This window comes from Neopelma chrysocephalum, unplaced genomic scaffold, assembly GCF_003984885.1.
Source record: "Neopelma chrysocephalum unplaced genomic scaffold, ASM398488v2 Primary Assembly neopelma1_65, whole genome shotgun sequence".
In the NCBI taxonomy this organism is placed as follows: Eukaryota; Metazoa; Chordata; class Aves; order Passeriformes; family Pipridae; genus Neopelma; species Neopelma chrysocephalum.
The window spans coordinates 1,759,803-1,774,829 of NW_020897722.1; the positions used below are offsets into that span (position 1 = coordinate 1,759,803).

General features: G+C 48.4%; 1 protein-coding gene across 2 annotated transcripts in view; it reads right to left on the minus strand.

Annotated features, from left to right (window-relative positions):
- LMF1 (lipase maturation factor 1) overlaps positions 1 to 15,027 on the minus strand; it is a 159,914-nt gene that overhangs the window by 23,500 nt on the left and 121,387 nt on the right. For both annotated transcript variants that reach the window (XM_027683904.1, XM_027683905.1), the window contains exon 7: positions 267 to 444. In XM_027683904.1, the coding sequence (XP_027539705.1) occupies positions 267 to 444 (178 nt within the window). The remainder of the gene's footprint in view (positions 1 to 266; positions 445 to 15,027) is intronic.

Genomic DNA, 15,027 nt, shown 5'->3' on the forward strand with positions numbered 1-15,027 from the left:
GGGAATCTCCCCCTGGCAATGTCCCCATGGGAATCTCCCCCTGGCAATGTCTCCATGGGAATCTCCCCCTGGCAATGTCCCCACAGTCCCCCCTGAACCAACCACCAGCTTCACATCCCCATCAGCACCATGAGGTCCAGGCAGTCTCCACCCCACAGAGAGCCCTCCCTGCCCACCCAGCTGTGCTCCAAAGGAGGTGAGAGCTTTGGAGCCAAGCACACCAGACGTGCCTCTGCCCAACTTTCCCCCCTCTGGCAAGAACTCACCCAGGGGAAGCTTCTCTGCCTGTCCCTCCCGGAGCTGCATCCGCGCCGCCCGTTCTCTCACGGCCCCGCGCCGGGAGCTGAACAGGAATGCCAGGCTGGCATCGTCGAAGCAGGCGATGCTGGGCACCATGGTCAGCCAGTTCAGGAAACTCAGGTTTCCACTGATGATCAGAAGCACCTAAAATGGAAAGAAGGCACCAGAAGGTGTTTAGTCTGCTTAAATTCCACCAGAAAAGCGCGGTGGTGGATTTTAGCGCCCTAACGCAGACTTTGCGGATCTTCCAGGATGGCAAACCCTTCCCCCCTGCTCAGATGTATTCCTGAGCTCACAGTGTGAGCTTTTCCCTTGGTTTCAGCAGGAGAGGGATCAGCCAGGAGTATAGAGTGACTTGATTTCCATGGTGCTCCCACACAGTGGGAATTCCCCGCTTCCTGCTGCTGCCCAGGGCTCTGGGACAGCAACACTCTCCTGGAACCCTCTGGGAGGAAATAATGACTTAAATACAGAAATGTGCATTTGAAGAAGCTTTTCTGTTGTTGGTTGGTTTTTTTTTTTTTTAATTTTAGCTTCTGTGAACCTGGAATGGGACCCAAATCTCCCAATTACAAATCCAATGTCTTAATTACTTAAGTCCTCCCTGACGTATCTGCGTGACCTGGAATTCCCCTATCGTTTATTCCAGGGTGACTCCCTCCAGCGTGTCCTGAAACAGGCTCAGTGTGGAGGCTGGTGTCCCAAATTAAGAGCTGGTCTCCCAAAATATTATTCCACGTACAAACACCAATAACAGATGGACAATTTTGCTCTGAGGACTCTCAGCCAGCGTTCTGTTAAAAAGAGCCATGTTTTCTCATTAAAAACGACAACAAATAAATGTTAAAACCATGTAATTCTGTATATTTTATGTGATTGGCACCATGTTTCTTGATATGGTGATTTGCAAGTCACAATTTTTAAAAGCCCAGCAGGACTCTTCAGAAAGTCATGGAATCTTACAAAAATGAAAGATCTGACCAATCACAGCAAGGAACAAAAATCCTAACTATTATTCAGTTAGAAAGAAAAAAAAATTATGCAGAGTTGGATAATTATCCAGAATTATGAGGGGGGAAAAACTATTTAAACCTGAGTTACACACACATGTTGGGTCCTTGAGGAGAACACGTTTCGCTCAAGGTTTGGGGCTCCCCCTTTGACCCAGATGTGGTTTAGTTCCATGCATATTAATCAGCCTGTATTCATTAACACACTTCTCACTCGGCCACCTCGTTAGGGAACTCTGCTCCTTCTCGGGAGTGTTTTGCCTCCTCGTGCAATCCCAGCCGTGTTAAGAAAATAGTTCTGCACTTTGCCACTTGTGGCTCCCAGCCCTGAGGAGCTGGGTGGTCCACGGGAGGTGTTTGCAGCAGCGATTCACCTCTTTATTGCTCAGAAGTCAGAGGCGAGAGATCTTATTTCCAGCAGCCCTGAAAAAATCAGGGGGATTCAAAAATAATACGAGATTGGCGTTTTCTGGGTCTGTGGGTGGAATCGTGAACGGACACGTTTTAATTTCGGTTCCTCTGGAATTACAGCTCTGTGGATTCAGACAGGGGTTCGTGGGGGGCTGAGCCCCACAGACCCCTGGGATTTGCACAGACAAACCTCTAAGGGACTCCTGCTTCAAAGGCAATTAACGGGAAAACAGGGGTTCTCAGCCCTGCTCGTGGGGGGTGTCCCAGTAAATGGCCTCGTGGCTGCAGGAGTTTTATCTTATTTCATCATCATCATCATCACTGAAGGGGTTGGGCTGGAAGGGACCTTAAAGCCCATCCAGCTTCCACCCCCTGCCATGGGAAGGGACACCTTCCACTAGCCCAGGGTGCTCCAAGCCCCGTCCAACCTGGCCTTGGACACTTGCAGGGATGGGGCAGCCACAGCTTCTCTGGGCAACCTGTGCCAGGGCCTCCCCACCCTCCCAGGGAACAATTCCTTCCCAATATTCCATCTAACTCTGGCTGTGGGAAGCCATTCCCACTTGGCCTGCCACTGCAGGCCCTTGTCCCAAGTCCCTCTCCAGCTCTCCTGGAGTCCCTTTAGGCACTGGAAGGGGCTCTAAGGTCTCCCTGGAGCCTTCTCTTTTCCAGGCTGGACATTCCCAGGCTGGTCCTTCCCCATCGGCTGCAGGAAGAAGGAGAGTTTGTCACACACATCTCTCAGTAATTCCAACCTTCAGCACATGCCAGGCTTGGCTCTTCCATGCTCCTGCCCCATCCCAACCCAGCTGTATCTCCCTATCTCCACCCTGGGCATCTCTGCTGCCTTGGATGGGCTGTGCCCTCCCCACCTCGCTCCTGATTTGTGTTTACAGTGTCTTTCTCCTGCTGGACAATATTTAAATGCACAATTATAACAAACAGATGGGATCAACCCCTGTGGTGATTTTGAGAAATTTTTTATTAAAGCACAGTATTAATCATGGTAATTGGGTAGGAACTTTAAGGTTATAAAACTACAGCATGTCTAATGAGCGAGCTCCTTCTAGGAGGAACTGAGGTTTTTAATCTAATAATGTCAGTTTTATGGATTATGACTGGAGTTTTATGAAGTGTGATATGAAATACTGTGGATTCATGGCTCTCGCTGGATTAATTTGGAAAAGTAGTTTTCCTGGTTCTAGGCCCAAAAACAATTATTCCTTACATTTCTGTCCCCTGCACTGTTCCCAAACCCCTCTGTCAGAAAACGGGCACCTACACCCATAACTTTTTTACAGGTTGCACTCCTTTGTTTGGTCGGGGTTTATTTTTTTTTTTTTTGAAATCACAGATTGTTATAAACATACAGTAGGTAGAGGAAGCTCATATTCTGTGTCCCAGACTATATATTTGTCCAGAAGGAACAACAATGGGCTGTAAACTCTTAAACAAGGCCCAGGGCTGTGTCTGAGCACAAGGACAAAGTCACCTCACAGCACTGGGGCTTGCTGGGATTAAGCCACTGGAGCAGAAGAGCCAAAGTTGGGATGTCTGGAAGGACTTTAATTCATTTAAAGAGGAAAAAATTACCAAAAGGCTGGAGGAGACCTCAAGACCCATCCAGTCCTTCTCCCTGCACCACAGTGTGTTTGTTAAACTCTTCCTAGAAATTTTATTTATGTAGTTTTTCCCAGAAGTTATTGTAGGTAGGGGCAAAAAAATTCCCATTAAATGACAACAGCAAAAATATTTAATTTTCCCCCATTTGTAATTTCCCCCTATTTTTAATTTCCCCCCTATTTTTAATTCCCCCCCTATTTTTAATTCCCCTGAAGTTAATTCTTGTTAACTTCTTGATTGGGTATTTGCATGAGGGTTTAATCTCTGCTTTCCAGAAGTGTTTGGTGCAGAGAAATACCCAGGGAAATAGTTCTCTCTGTCCAAGAGCACCTTCCCAACTCACTGGGAATATCAGGGAGTGAGGAAACAGCCCAAATTTGAATCCAAACAAGGCAAAGGCTCCGTGTTTCCTTCCCACAAGATGACAGGAGAGAACCCACATATTATTACCACAATTAATACAGAAATAAGGAAATAATAAACCTCAAGACATACATTGCACAGTTGCCCATACACCTCTTGTTGGGCTGAAGAGTAATTTAGAGCCAGAGGAATTATTTAGAATTCAAAGCATTTTATAATTCGCATGTCATATAGAGATTTTTCTTTTCCTGACTAACTCTGACTGGGGTTTGAACAAATATGCTAAAAACACCCATATTTATCCCTAAAAAGCAGGGGTCAGTGCTAATAACATTTATAAATTTAAAATATTTATAAATATATATTAACAAATACTTAATGGCACGTTATATTTATATATATTTATACTTACACCTTTAAAATATTTAGAAATACTTACGTAGATGGCGATTTCTCTGAACTTATAAACGTACAGTGGAAATATTGAGGAACAAAACAACTACAGACACACAAATGGAATCGTGAACAACCTTCACTAAAACCTGCCCTTGACCTGGGTCAGATTTTGACATATTACAAACTGCACTGTCAGGTTTTTGCAATTCCAAGTCCAAAGCTCCAAACAGAACCGCTAAAGCAGGAGGGACCCAAACCCTTTCCATTCCTGTCCTACACCCCCCATTTGTTCTCCATCCAAACACGCAGCAACAGAAATGTCTCACTCCCTCCGACCACTGGAGTTCCCACAGATTACAGGATTTGACTGCGGAGCGTTTCCAGGGATAAGCACCACTTCCAGATTTTCAATGGAAAAAATGTTAAAGAGAAGCAAGAGAGTGAAAGTGGAGTGATTATGGCGCTATCTCTCTCTCTCTCTCTCTCTCTCTCTCTCTCTATATATATATATATATATATATATATCTATCTCCAAATCTCACACTTCAGCACTCCACCTGACCTCCAGGTCAGGCCCTCCTGACCTCTTCCTTTCCTCTCAGGAGGAATTTCTCCATGGAAAGGGTGGGAAGGGGCTGCCCAGGGAGGTTTGGAGTCCCCACGCCTGGAGGTGTCCCAGGAAGGCCTGGCCATGGCACTCAGAGCTCTGGGCTGTGGGATAAGGTGGGGATGGGGCACAGGGTGGATCCATGGGCTGGGAGGGCTTTTCCAACCTAAAGGATTCTGTGATCCCAGTGCTGAGTGGTCAGGGGGATGGACAGACAGCCAGTGGCTCAGTGCCCTTCTAAACCACCCAGGATTGGGGTTGGGATACCGGGATGAGCAACAAACCCAGAGCCCAAGGAGTTAAACCCAAGAGCTCGCAGAGAGTATTTCCATGCTCCCAAACTGTATCCGTTCCACTCCATCACCAAAGTCCGGAGTGTGGATTTAGGATTGGTCGCTCACTTTGGGTCTGAAACACAACCAGGCTCCTCCTGTCCTGCTGCTGCAGGGCCCAGAAGTGTCTCTGGGTTACTGGCTTTGACACATTTATCCTGCTCTGCAGCTTTGTTATGTAAAATACCTCTCAGTGTTGCTTGATCCCTTGACTCTTTGCTAGAGGCAACAGTTCCAGGTTTAATCCATGACAGGCTGAGACTGTTTATGAAAATGTGGGACCACTATAAAATGAAAGAATAATTTCACAGAAGGAAGGAATTCTTTGCTACTCTGCTCTGAATTATCGACATCTTTCCAACTCTGATGGCAAAGTTCCTTCCTAAAGGGAGAAGCAGCCACGAAGACACTTAATGGCAACAATCTTTCAACACCTTATTTGTGTTTTTCCTAAAGGCCAAAAGGCGTTTCCATGGACCAGTGAATCTCAACGAGCTTTTCAGCAGCATCCTGCACCAGAGGGGCAATTTCAGAGAATTTCTTTCCTGATTTTACTCCAATTTGCTCTGAGAAACTGATTTTAGTGGCAGGCCTCTTAGTTAGTTGAGATTGGGTATTAGGGAAGAATTCCTGCATGGAAAGGGCTGTCTGTCCAGCCCTGGCACAGCTGCCCAATGCAGGGGGGGACTCCCCATCCCTGGAGGGATTTAAAAGCTGTGTGGATGTCGCACTGGGGGACACAGTGGCCTTGGCAGTGCTGGGGGAACAGCTGGACTTGAAGGTCTCAGAGGGTTGTTCCAACCTCCATCCCTCCAGCACACAGCAAGGAACGGTGACATCCCACCACCAGCACAGAGCTCCACACATGTGCCGCTCGAAAAACGCCTCAGGATCCATCCAGAGGACAAGAGAGCCGTGCAAAAGCAGCACATTGTTCCCTCAGAACACGCCTGGGTTTCCTCACCCGGCGCGCGAGCAGCGCTCGTTCCGATGAGCTCATTCCGTCAATAAAGTCAAACAGCACGTTACAAAACCTCCACGTCCATTAACGGTCCGAGGGTTTCACTAACCAGCTCCATCCCACTCGTTAAAAGCGCTTTTTATGGCAGATGGAAAGCTGAAGTCCAGCAAGAAGTGCTCTGCTCCAGTGGTATCTCCAGATGGGAATGTTGGAAGGAGCCCCACGCCGCGCGCTCCGGGGGGACGTCACGCTCTGCCCTCCATCTGCCTCCTCCGCAGGGAGAGCAGGTTGGAAGGGATTCCTTCCAATCAGAACTTGTGGATTCATCCAAATATTAAATGGGCCAGACCCAGCTCTGGGAAAGGTGCTCAGAGACCGTTAATTTGTGGGACACCTTCCACTAGGACCAGGTTGCTCCAAGCCCTATCCGGCCTGGCTGTGAACACTTCCAGGGATGGGGCAAGATAAGGCAAATCAACGGCAGATAAGCTGAAAGCACTAATTTGACCCTAAAAAATGACAGTATTTCTTTTTTTTTCTTGATAACACGACTTTAAGGTCTTTCCAAAATGCGACAGCCAGCAGAGTTTTGGTTAAATTTAGCCTGTTTTGGTTAACAGTTGGTTTGTTACACCAAAAGCAACTCCCTTACTGAAAAGTGAAGAATGCACCCATGAACATTTTTTTCACTGGTTCCTTTCAAACCAGTTTCAAATTTGAGCTGGACATCCAAAAACCCAGTATTACAGTTTAAAAAAAATAATCCTAAATATATAACGGTGTCTTTTGGACGGCACTGGCAGGGACTGGGCAGTTCTTGCCTATCAAGTTGTTCTGGGAGCATTTCACTGCAGGTTTTTATTTTCCTCTCTGCCGAGCTCTGCTCCACGCTCGGATATTAAGACATCATAAGAAAAATTCCAGCAGGGCAATTAATCATTAACTGTCACGGTTTTCCATAAGGTGCAAATTTAAGGTTATAAAACTGTCAAAACCCTGAGCAGTTACACGGGCTGTGCTGTTGGCTTGGGATGTGCCTCTGGAAGGGGGTGCAGACCAATGCCTGTGGTGCTGTGGGATGCGGCGCCTTGGGAGCAGCCACGGCACATCCAGCAGAGAGCATCCCATGGGAAACCACGTGGTGCCAACAGGGGGTGGTGGGGTGGCCCAGCAGTGCTGCTGGCTTGTTCCTGCAACCCCCTTTGGGGTGGTTGTTATTTGTAATCATAAAATCATGGAATAGTTTAGGTTGGAAAAGACCTCCAAGACCAACAAGTCCAGCCTTTCCCCCATCGCTACCCCGTGTCCCCAAGTGCCACATCCACACAGCTTTTAAATCCCTCCAGGGATGGGGACTCCACCCCTCTCCTGGGCAGCTGTGTCAGGGCTGGGCAGCCCTTTCCATAAAGAAATTCTTCCCTAATATCCAATTGTGTGCAAACAAAAAAACAAAGCAGAAGGTCCCTTACTCAAGTGGCGAAACGACGGCGCGTTAGTTCCACACAGGAGCAAGGATGGGGAATGTCACAGCAGACATTCCCAGCACCTTGGTCTTTCCCAAAAGGTTTCAGGCATGCAGGTTGAAGAGGATGGAGACCATCCTACAGCTCCACAGGGCCCTTCCCACCAGCTTCAACAGGACCCAGAATCCCACAAACCAGTCGGTGCTTTGACCCTTGAGTTGGTCAAACCACAAACATCATTTCATTTGCCATCTGTGCTGCAGAGCCAGGATTATCTCCTGATATCAACATCCAGGAAAAGAAGGATTCAGCAAAGGCATTTTCCAGCCCAGTAGAAACAATCCTCATCTGAGGTCTCTCCTGGTTTAATTGCATCCTGGCAGGGGCTGCCAATGGGTGATCAATAACTCACTCCTAAATTACACAGCAAAGCACAGAACTCCCCTGGAATAAACGCTGAATGATTGTTGGATGACCAATAATAGAACAGTATCAAGACCAAAAAGTAAAAGCCCTTCTTCCAGAATATCCTTTTCTCTACTTATTAGGACATCTCTTCACCGAGAGACGTGTGGGTTCAAAACTCCCTCTGTGAGAAATGATGTGAACTAAACCCTGCTCTCAAATCCTGGATCAGCCTGAAATCACATGGAACTGTTTATAATCCTTGACTGAAGGAATGCTAAAATACTTCTGGCAAAAACACTTCCATTCCCTTTCCCCATCCAGTCACTGCTCCTTTGAAATCCACTTTTCCTACAATATTTAGACACATCTAACAATTGCCAAAACAAGAGCAAACCCCATTGTTTGGGAAGAGGAGGAAGAGAACACATCAGGAAAAATCTATTCTGATAGCACACATTTCCCCTAGTCTGTCGAGGTCTTGGTAAAATTTGGATTAAATTGGTGGGGAAAACAAGGTTCTTTGGAATAAACACAGATGGGAAGGCTGAGTACCTCCAACCTCAGACAGCCCTGGCACAGCAAATGGGATCTGTGCACAAATTCCTTTCAAAACAATTCAAATCCAAGGTTTTGGTTCAACCAGTTGTGGAGACATCTGCAAAAGCTGGACTGGGACCGTGCTCCCCAAATTCACTGGCATTTCAAGCCCGACACAGATTCAAATCTTTGCCTTTTCAAGCTAAAAGGAAAGGACGCGACCAAATCCGTAGGCACGGGGAAAACCCAAGGAAAAAGCGAGGGATGTCACATCTGATCAGCCTGACACCAGGGTGGAACACACTGGTGGCTTCTCTGATTCAGATCTTTCTGAAGCTCCTCCCCTGGCCTCGTTCAAATCCATAATTTTGGTGACTTTAAGCTCTCGGCAACATCTGCACTAAAATGTTTACCTTGGGTTGGTGGCACCGAAAAGCCAAGGCTGCGGGTGCATTTCAAGCTCCAGGATGACCTGGATTTTTCCACCAAACCAACCTCTTGCAGCACGTTGGGAGCAAACACACGGATCTGATCCCTGAGCCACCATCCGGGGGCTTCCACAGCTCGGGAGAGACGGGAAACAGTCGCGGCGGGAAAACAGAGAGAGGGAAACTCACCCGGTGCCTTGGTCGGGGCTGGGTACATTTGATTTCAATAAAGCAAAGCTGCAAAAGCCTCAGGGAGAAAAAAAAATGAAGTACTGGATGTAAAAATTTTATAGAAATGCTACGTTTAATAAAAAAAAAAAAAGAGAAGAAAGCAAAGAGTTGGTGCCTCTCTGCAGCACCTCCCCAAATCCTTCCCTCCACTGCTGGAAAAGGGTTAAATATATCATAGAATCACAGTATATTGTGAGTTGGAAGAGACCCACCTGAATCATGGAAGTCCTTGGGGAGGCCCTGGCACAGGTTGCCCAGAGAAGCTGGGGCTGCCCCATCCCTGCAAGTGTCCAAGGCCAGGCTGGATGGGGCTTGGAGCAACCTGGGCTAGTGGAAGGTGTCCCTGCCCATGGCAGGGGGTGGCACTGGGTGGTCTTCAAGGTCTCTTCCAACCCAAACCATTCCAGGATTCCATGTTTCTAAGTCCAACTCCCGGATGTAACCAGCTCCCTGACATTTAAAATACAAAATGCCCAACCACTGGGCATCAAACCTTCGTTAAATTTTCCAAGGTCAAAAGAAGAAAAAGGGGGGAAAAGCGCCTTTTCCTTCCATCCCAGATGGCAACTGAGCAATCCCTGAGCTGTCAATGGTGGGGACTAAATAAATAGCAAATGAAATGTACATTGGGCAAAACCAGATATGCTTAAGAAAACACAAAACGTGTTAAAAATCACATTTTTATGCTGCCATCTGCAGCAGTTTCTTTTCAGCCTTGCTTGTAATTTAGGTTACAATGGGAGCAAGGTGTAAATCGTGAAATGATAACAAAAAAAAGGGAGATTTTTCAGCTCTTTCCCTCCCTGAGCAGTTCCTTCCACGGGGGATGAAATGATGCTGAGGGTGGCTGAGCCAGGGGAGGTTGTGTGGAACCCTGGAAGACTGGGAAGCTCATTGCTCCAGCCTCGCTGGGGGGGCTTTTATTTCATTTATATGCATTTATTTGCTTGTAGAAATCTGAACTAAACCTCCAACACAGGAACTGATTGAGTCTGTTTAACACTAGATGGGAATGGAAGCGTTTAAAAGAAGCCAAAGCTCTGCATTTCGCTTTGCAGAGGAAGACAAGGTGCTCCAAAGGGATGGAGGGAATTTAACAACCTTGGAGTCATTTATCTAACAGGCACACACGGCAAATCAGGGTTTCAGAGCTGCCTGAGGAGCTTGTCTCCTCCTGGGAGCTTTGGAGGTCTCAGCCATCCAGGGATGAGCGCAGTGGGTATTTCCTGGTAGTCCCGTCCTCCTTTTCCCAGCCCAAATTTGGCCCGTGTCCGATGGGATCACATGAGCCGTGGATCCCGGAGGAGGCTGGAGAGGAAGCAGAAAATGCCACCCACTTTCAAGGTCACAGCTGTGAGGAGATCCCTGCTCATGCTGCTGCACTGATCGCTTACATATGACGTGGACCTCGGAAGAGGAATGAAAACACACAGAGAGCTGAATATTCCAGAGCTGTCCCCACAGCCCTGCTGCACGGCCAAAATCCCAGGGGAGCCGTGCTGTTATCAGGAAGAGATGCTCCCTTGGAAAAAAAAAAAAAGCTGCACAGGGTTTGAGGTTTTCCAGCTCCAAAGAATCTGCAGCAGAGGATGAAGCACAGCTGCCTGTCCGGGAGGAAGTTCCTCCTCTCCACAGTGACTCATCCAAGAAAACCCAAGGGCAGCCGCAGCAGCCACGGGGCTCATTTGAAAAGGATCCTCATTATTCACTCCCAAATTGGGTTTGTCAACAGAGGGAAAGAGCAAAACTCCAGGACTGCCTCGTTCTGCGATTCCAAGAGCCTCATCCAGCAAGGGGGGAATGAGCTGCTCTGAGCCAGGTGACAGCAGTGACGTGGGGACAGAGAGGGGACGAGACACAAGGGCAGCAGAACGTGCCAGGCACTGCCTGGTGCTGCTGGAGGAGCACTGGAAAGGGATGGAGAAGAAGGAGCAGGATCTGAATGATCCCAGGCTGCTGCATTCAGCACACAGCTGAGAAGAGATGCAGAGAGCTGGGGGGAAAAATGTAGGGAGTCGGGAAAAGATGTAGAGAGCCAGGAAAAAAAATGCAGGGAGCCAGGAAAAGATGCAGACAACTTGGGAAAAAGTGCAGGGAGCTGGGAAAAGATGCAAAGAATTGGGAAAAAAAGTGCAGGGAGTTGGGAAAAGATGCAAAGAATTGGGGAAAAACAATGGCAGGGAGTTGGGAAAAGATGCAAAGAATTGGGGAAAAACAATGGCAGGGAGTTGGGAAAAGATGGAGAGAACTGGGGATAAAAATGCAGGGAGCCAGAAAAAGATGCAGAGAGCTGGGGGAGAAATGCAGGGAGTTGGGAAAAAATGCAGGGAACTGGAGGGAAAAATGCAGAGAGCTGGGAAAAAATGCAGAGAACTGGGGAAAAACAATGCAGGGAGTTGGGCAAAAATGTAGGAAGCTGGGAAAAGGTGCAGAAATCTTTGCTCTTCCAGTTTTTCTGCATCATCGGAGCTTTGGCAACGCGGCCGCACGTGCACAGGCAGTGCCAGGGCAGGACATGGGACCATGGAAAGGCACCTGGAGGGGTGGGAGCGGGCAGCAGCTGCTCAGGTGTGCTGGATGGGCCTGCCAGGAGCCAATCTGCTCTGCAGCCCTGGAAGGTCCTGCCTTGGGTGGGCATCCACACCCCGGACCTTCAGGCTCCGGACTCCGACGCTGTTACGGAGAGTTTATGTTTGGCTTTGCAGCCTAATTTCTTGTGACAGTGAGAAGGAACCCTGAAGGTTTCTGTAAACCAGAGTGTTTACAAGGCAGTGCCAAAGCCAGAGCTGGGTGCAGTGTGGGCTGTGAGCAGCAGCCCCAGCGCTCCAGAACTCCCCTCCGGAGCACAGGACGTGCCACAAGGAATTAACCTCCCAACACACAACTCGAGCCTTGAAATCTCTGCGTGACAGAGACATGAGCAGCTCAGCCAGGCCTGGGGGAAGTGAAATGAAGCAGCAAATTACAGCTCTGCCCAGGATTTTCCACCCGGGATCCCACATAGGTATTTCCCAGCACTCCCTCTCCGGCACTTGTGGTCGGAGCTGCTCCTTTCTGGCGTCTTGTGGTGACCCTGCTGCTGCTGCTCAGGGGTCCCCTGGGCCACATCGGGGCACTGTCACCACAAAACACACGAGTGGTGCCAGCCCAACACGCCAAAGGGTGTTGGAATGGAGTCAGAGAGCTCCCAGGGGCCCTCTGGAACCTGCCCAGAGGTGCCTGGTGGGTGAGCCTGGTCCTGGAGACCCTCAGGGCTCCCTGTTTTGACCTCACCCCGGGCAAGGAGTGGTCTGTGAGCTCACCAGCACTCGGGATGAAACCAGGAACATCTGGGACTTCTCCAGTGCTTTGCTTTCAGGATCTCCATGTGCTTTCCAGACTAGGATGGCAAGAGAGGGACAGGAAGAGGAGCAGTGGGACACAGCACCTATGGAGAGCAGGGAGCACAGCCCACCTGAGCCCGACCCCAGGGATGTCCCAGCCATTGTCCTGCAGTGACCTCAGCTCTGGAAGACAACTAAGAAACATCAGATCCAGTCACAGAAATCCCTCCACATCCCCAAACACAACCACTTTTCCCAACTTACTGATACTTTAAATAAAAGTACAGCTTGTTTTGGCTGTCAGGGCCGATACTGCAAGGGAGGAAAAGCACCAGAACCACCAGGAACATCCCAGAAGCATCTTCCAAGCAGGACCCCTCCACCAGAGACGTCCAAGGGCACCAATAGCCAAGGGAAATCACCACGAGGACTCTTATCTCAGCACTGGATGCATGTGCAGTGTTTCATTTGGCACCCTCAGAGCTCTCATAATCTTTTCCTTTATGATTAATATTGAACAAGTCATATTCCTTATGGAATTTCCTAACTGTGCCTGTTTATATTTTTCTCTACATCAGAGTTAATATTTCGAGATCGCCTCTCTCTTTTTTTTCTCTTTTATTTTACATTCATCTGTTTTTCCTCATTTTATAAACCAGGTTTCTTGTTTAGTAGTCATGACAACATCTGCCTGTGGTGGTTACACCACAGCCTGGGGCTTTTTATTTGCTTTTCTCCCCCCCCCTCCATGCTGCCTCAGAAAAAAATACCCTTTAAATAAATAAAAGCATAAAATGAAAGGGGCAAGTTCGGTACCGACTCCTCCTTCCCCTCCAATGAGCCACTTCAACAAGACTTCCCAGCATGGTGGGTGAGGACTCATTTGGCTTTAATCCTGCCAAGTCTTATCCACTTAGTGAACTTCAGTGGGAATACTCGGAGCACACCAAGTGAAACACATATGTAAGTCTTTAAAACCTTGAGGTCTGGGCCTGAAAGGCAGAAAAGCAAAAAGCTGGAGCTGCGTTTTCCTTCTGGGCGTTGATCTTTTGCACAGCAGCTCACGGGGGTTGGGGTGGGACGGGGGGGAGATGGAGATGTGCTGCTCCCCAGGTGAGGATGGAGTGACTTCCATCCCTCCTGATGGACCACCAGGATGTGGCATCTCTCCCTGGCTCTGCATTCCCAACAAAACCCAGCAGCTGGAGGCAGCAGGAACCACCCTTCCACTCTTATTTCAGTTAGAAGGATGTGGTGATTAAACCCTGTCAGGGCAACCTGGAGATCAGGCAAAGGAATTTCAAAGCACAGGAGCATCACCCCACCAATCCCGCGACTATGACCTAGGGAATATTAAGGAATAGCTTTTTTTCCCCCTAACTTAACATTACATTTCAGTCTTTTAGGATGTTGGTCACCAATAGCTTAGAGGGAATTTAAGCTCTTGAAAAAATGAGTGTATTTTATGTGAGACTTCTCCCCTGAGCACAGTAAACATCCCCGGGTTACGGATCTACGTTTACCCGTGGAAAGACACCACTCAAATTCCACGGTGTGTTTTGCACAGGGAACATAAAACACCAATTACAGGATGGCTGGGCACACTGAGAGCAACCCTGAATCCAGGAGGCAACGAGGACGGGAAAAGGCCAGGAACTGAACAAAGGCAGATGAACCTTTAATGCAGCAGAACCTCTGGGAGCCCAGAGACACTGTGTCCAGATGTTCAGAGGTCGATGTAACCTGACTCCAAGAAGGAAGAGGATGTATTCCTTAAAATTCCCTGTTGTGCTTTAATTTACTGCAGTCCTGCAGAGGAGCATGTGGTGATCACAGGTGGAGTTTCAGATTGACCATAAACATGAAGTTGGGGGCAAAAGACTCGAATCGTTTTGGGTTTGGCTGCCAAGACGGTTGAGGTACAGATTTCCATGAAAACATCTCCCTTTCCCTGTGCTCCAATAAAACCAGAGGAAAACCCTCCAGCAGAGACTCTGCAGCACCAACAACCCCTTCACTGATAGAACCAAGACCTGGGACAGGCGACCACCCGAACTGGGGCTCTCCAGCTGATCCCTTTTTGCCGGGTGGAGAAGGGGAAGGGAGAAGGAACAGAGGATGGATGGCAACATTTTGAAGCTCCAGTTTCTTATCTGTGCTCACATTTCCTCTAAATAACCCCAGGAAAACGATCTCTCTACATCTTCAGGACCTCCCTGTCTGCCCCTGAACACTCTGAGGGGAGGGAAGAACAATGTTGGCCCCACAGTGCCTCCAGCACCATCCCATCTGCCCAGGAATCAGAGACAGAGCTGATTTGGCTGCATTGGGTTTCAGAGTGCCCCCCCCCCCCCAGATCCTGACCCTTTTACCTTGGCTCTGCTCCCTCTGAGGTTTCTGGACACGGCAACGATCCATGTTTGATGAGCAGAACTGGCAGATTGGCTGTTGTTGCTCCAGAGGGATTTGCGTGGGGATTACAAGTGGTTTTCAAGGGCTGGCTATGGAATAAATGACATTACTGATGCAATAAAAGCAATCCCTGCCTCTTTCCTACTCCCCACTCCTGCCATTCCCAAGCAAACAATGCAATCTGATTTGGTTTTCACAAGGAAAATGATAAATGTATGCTGA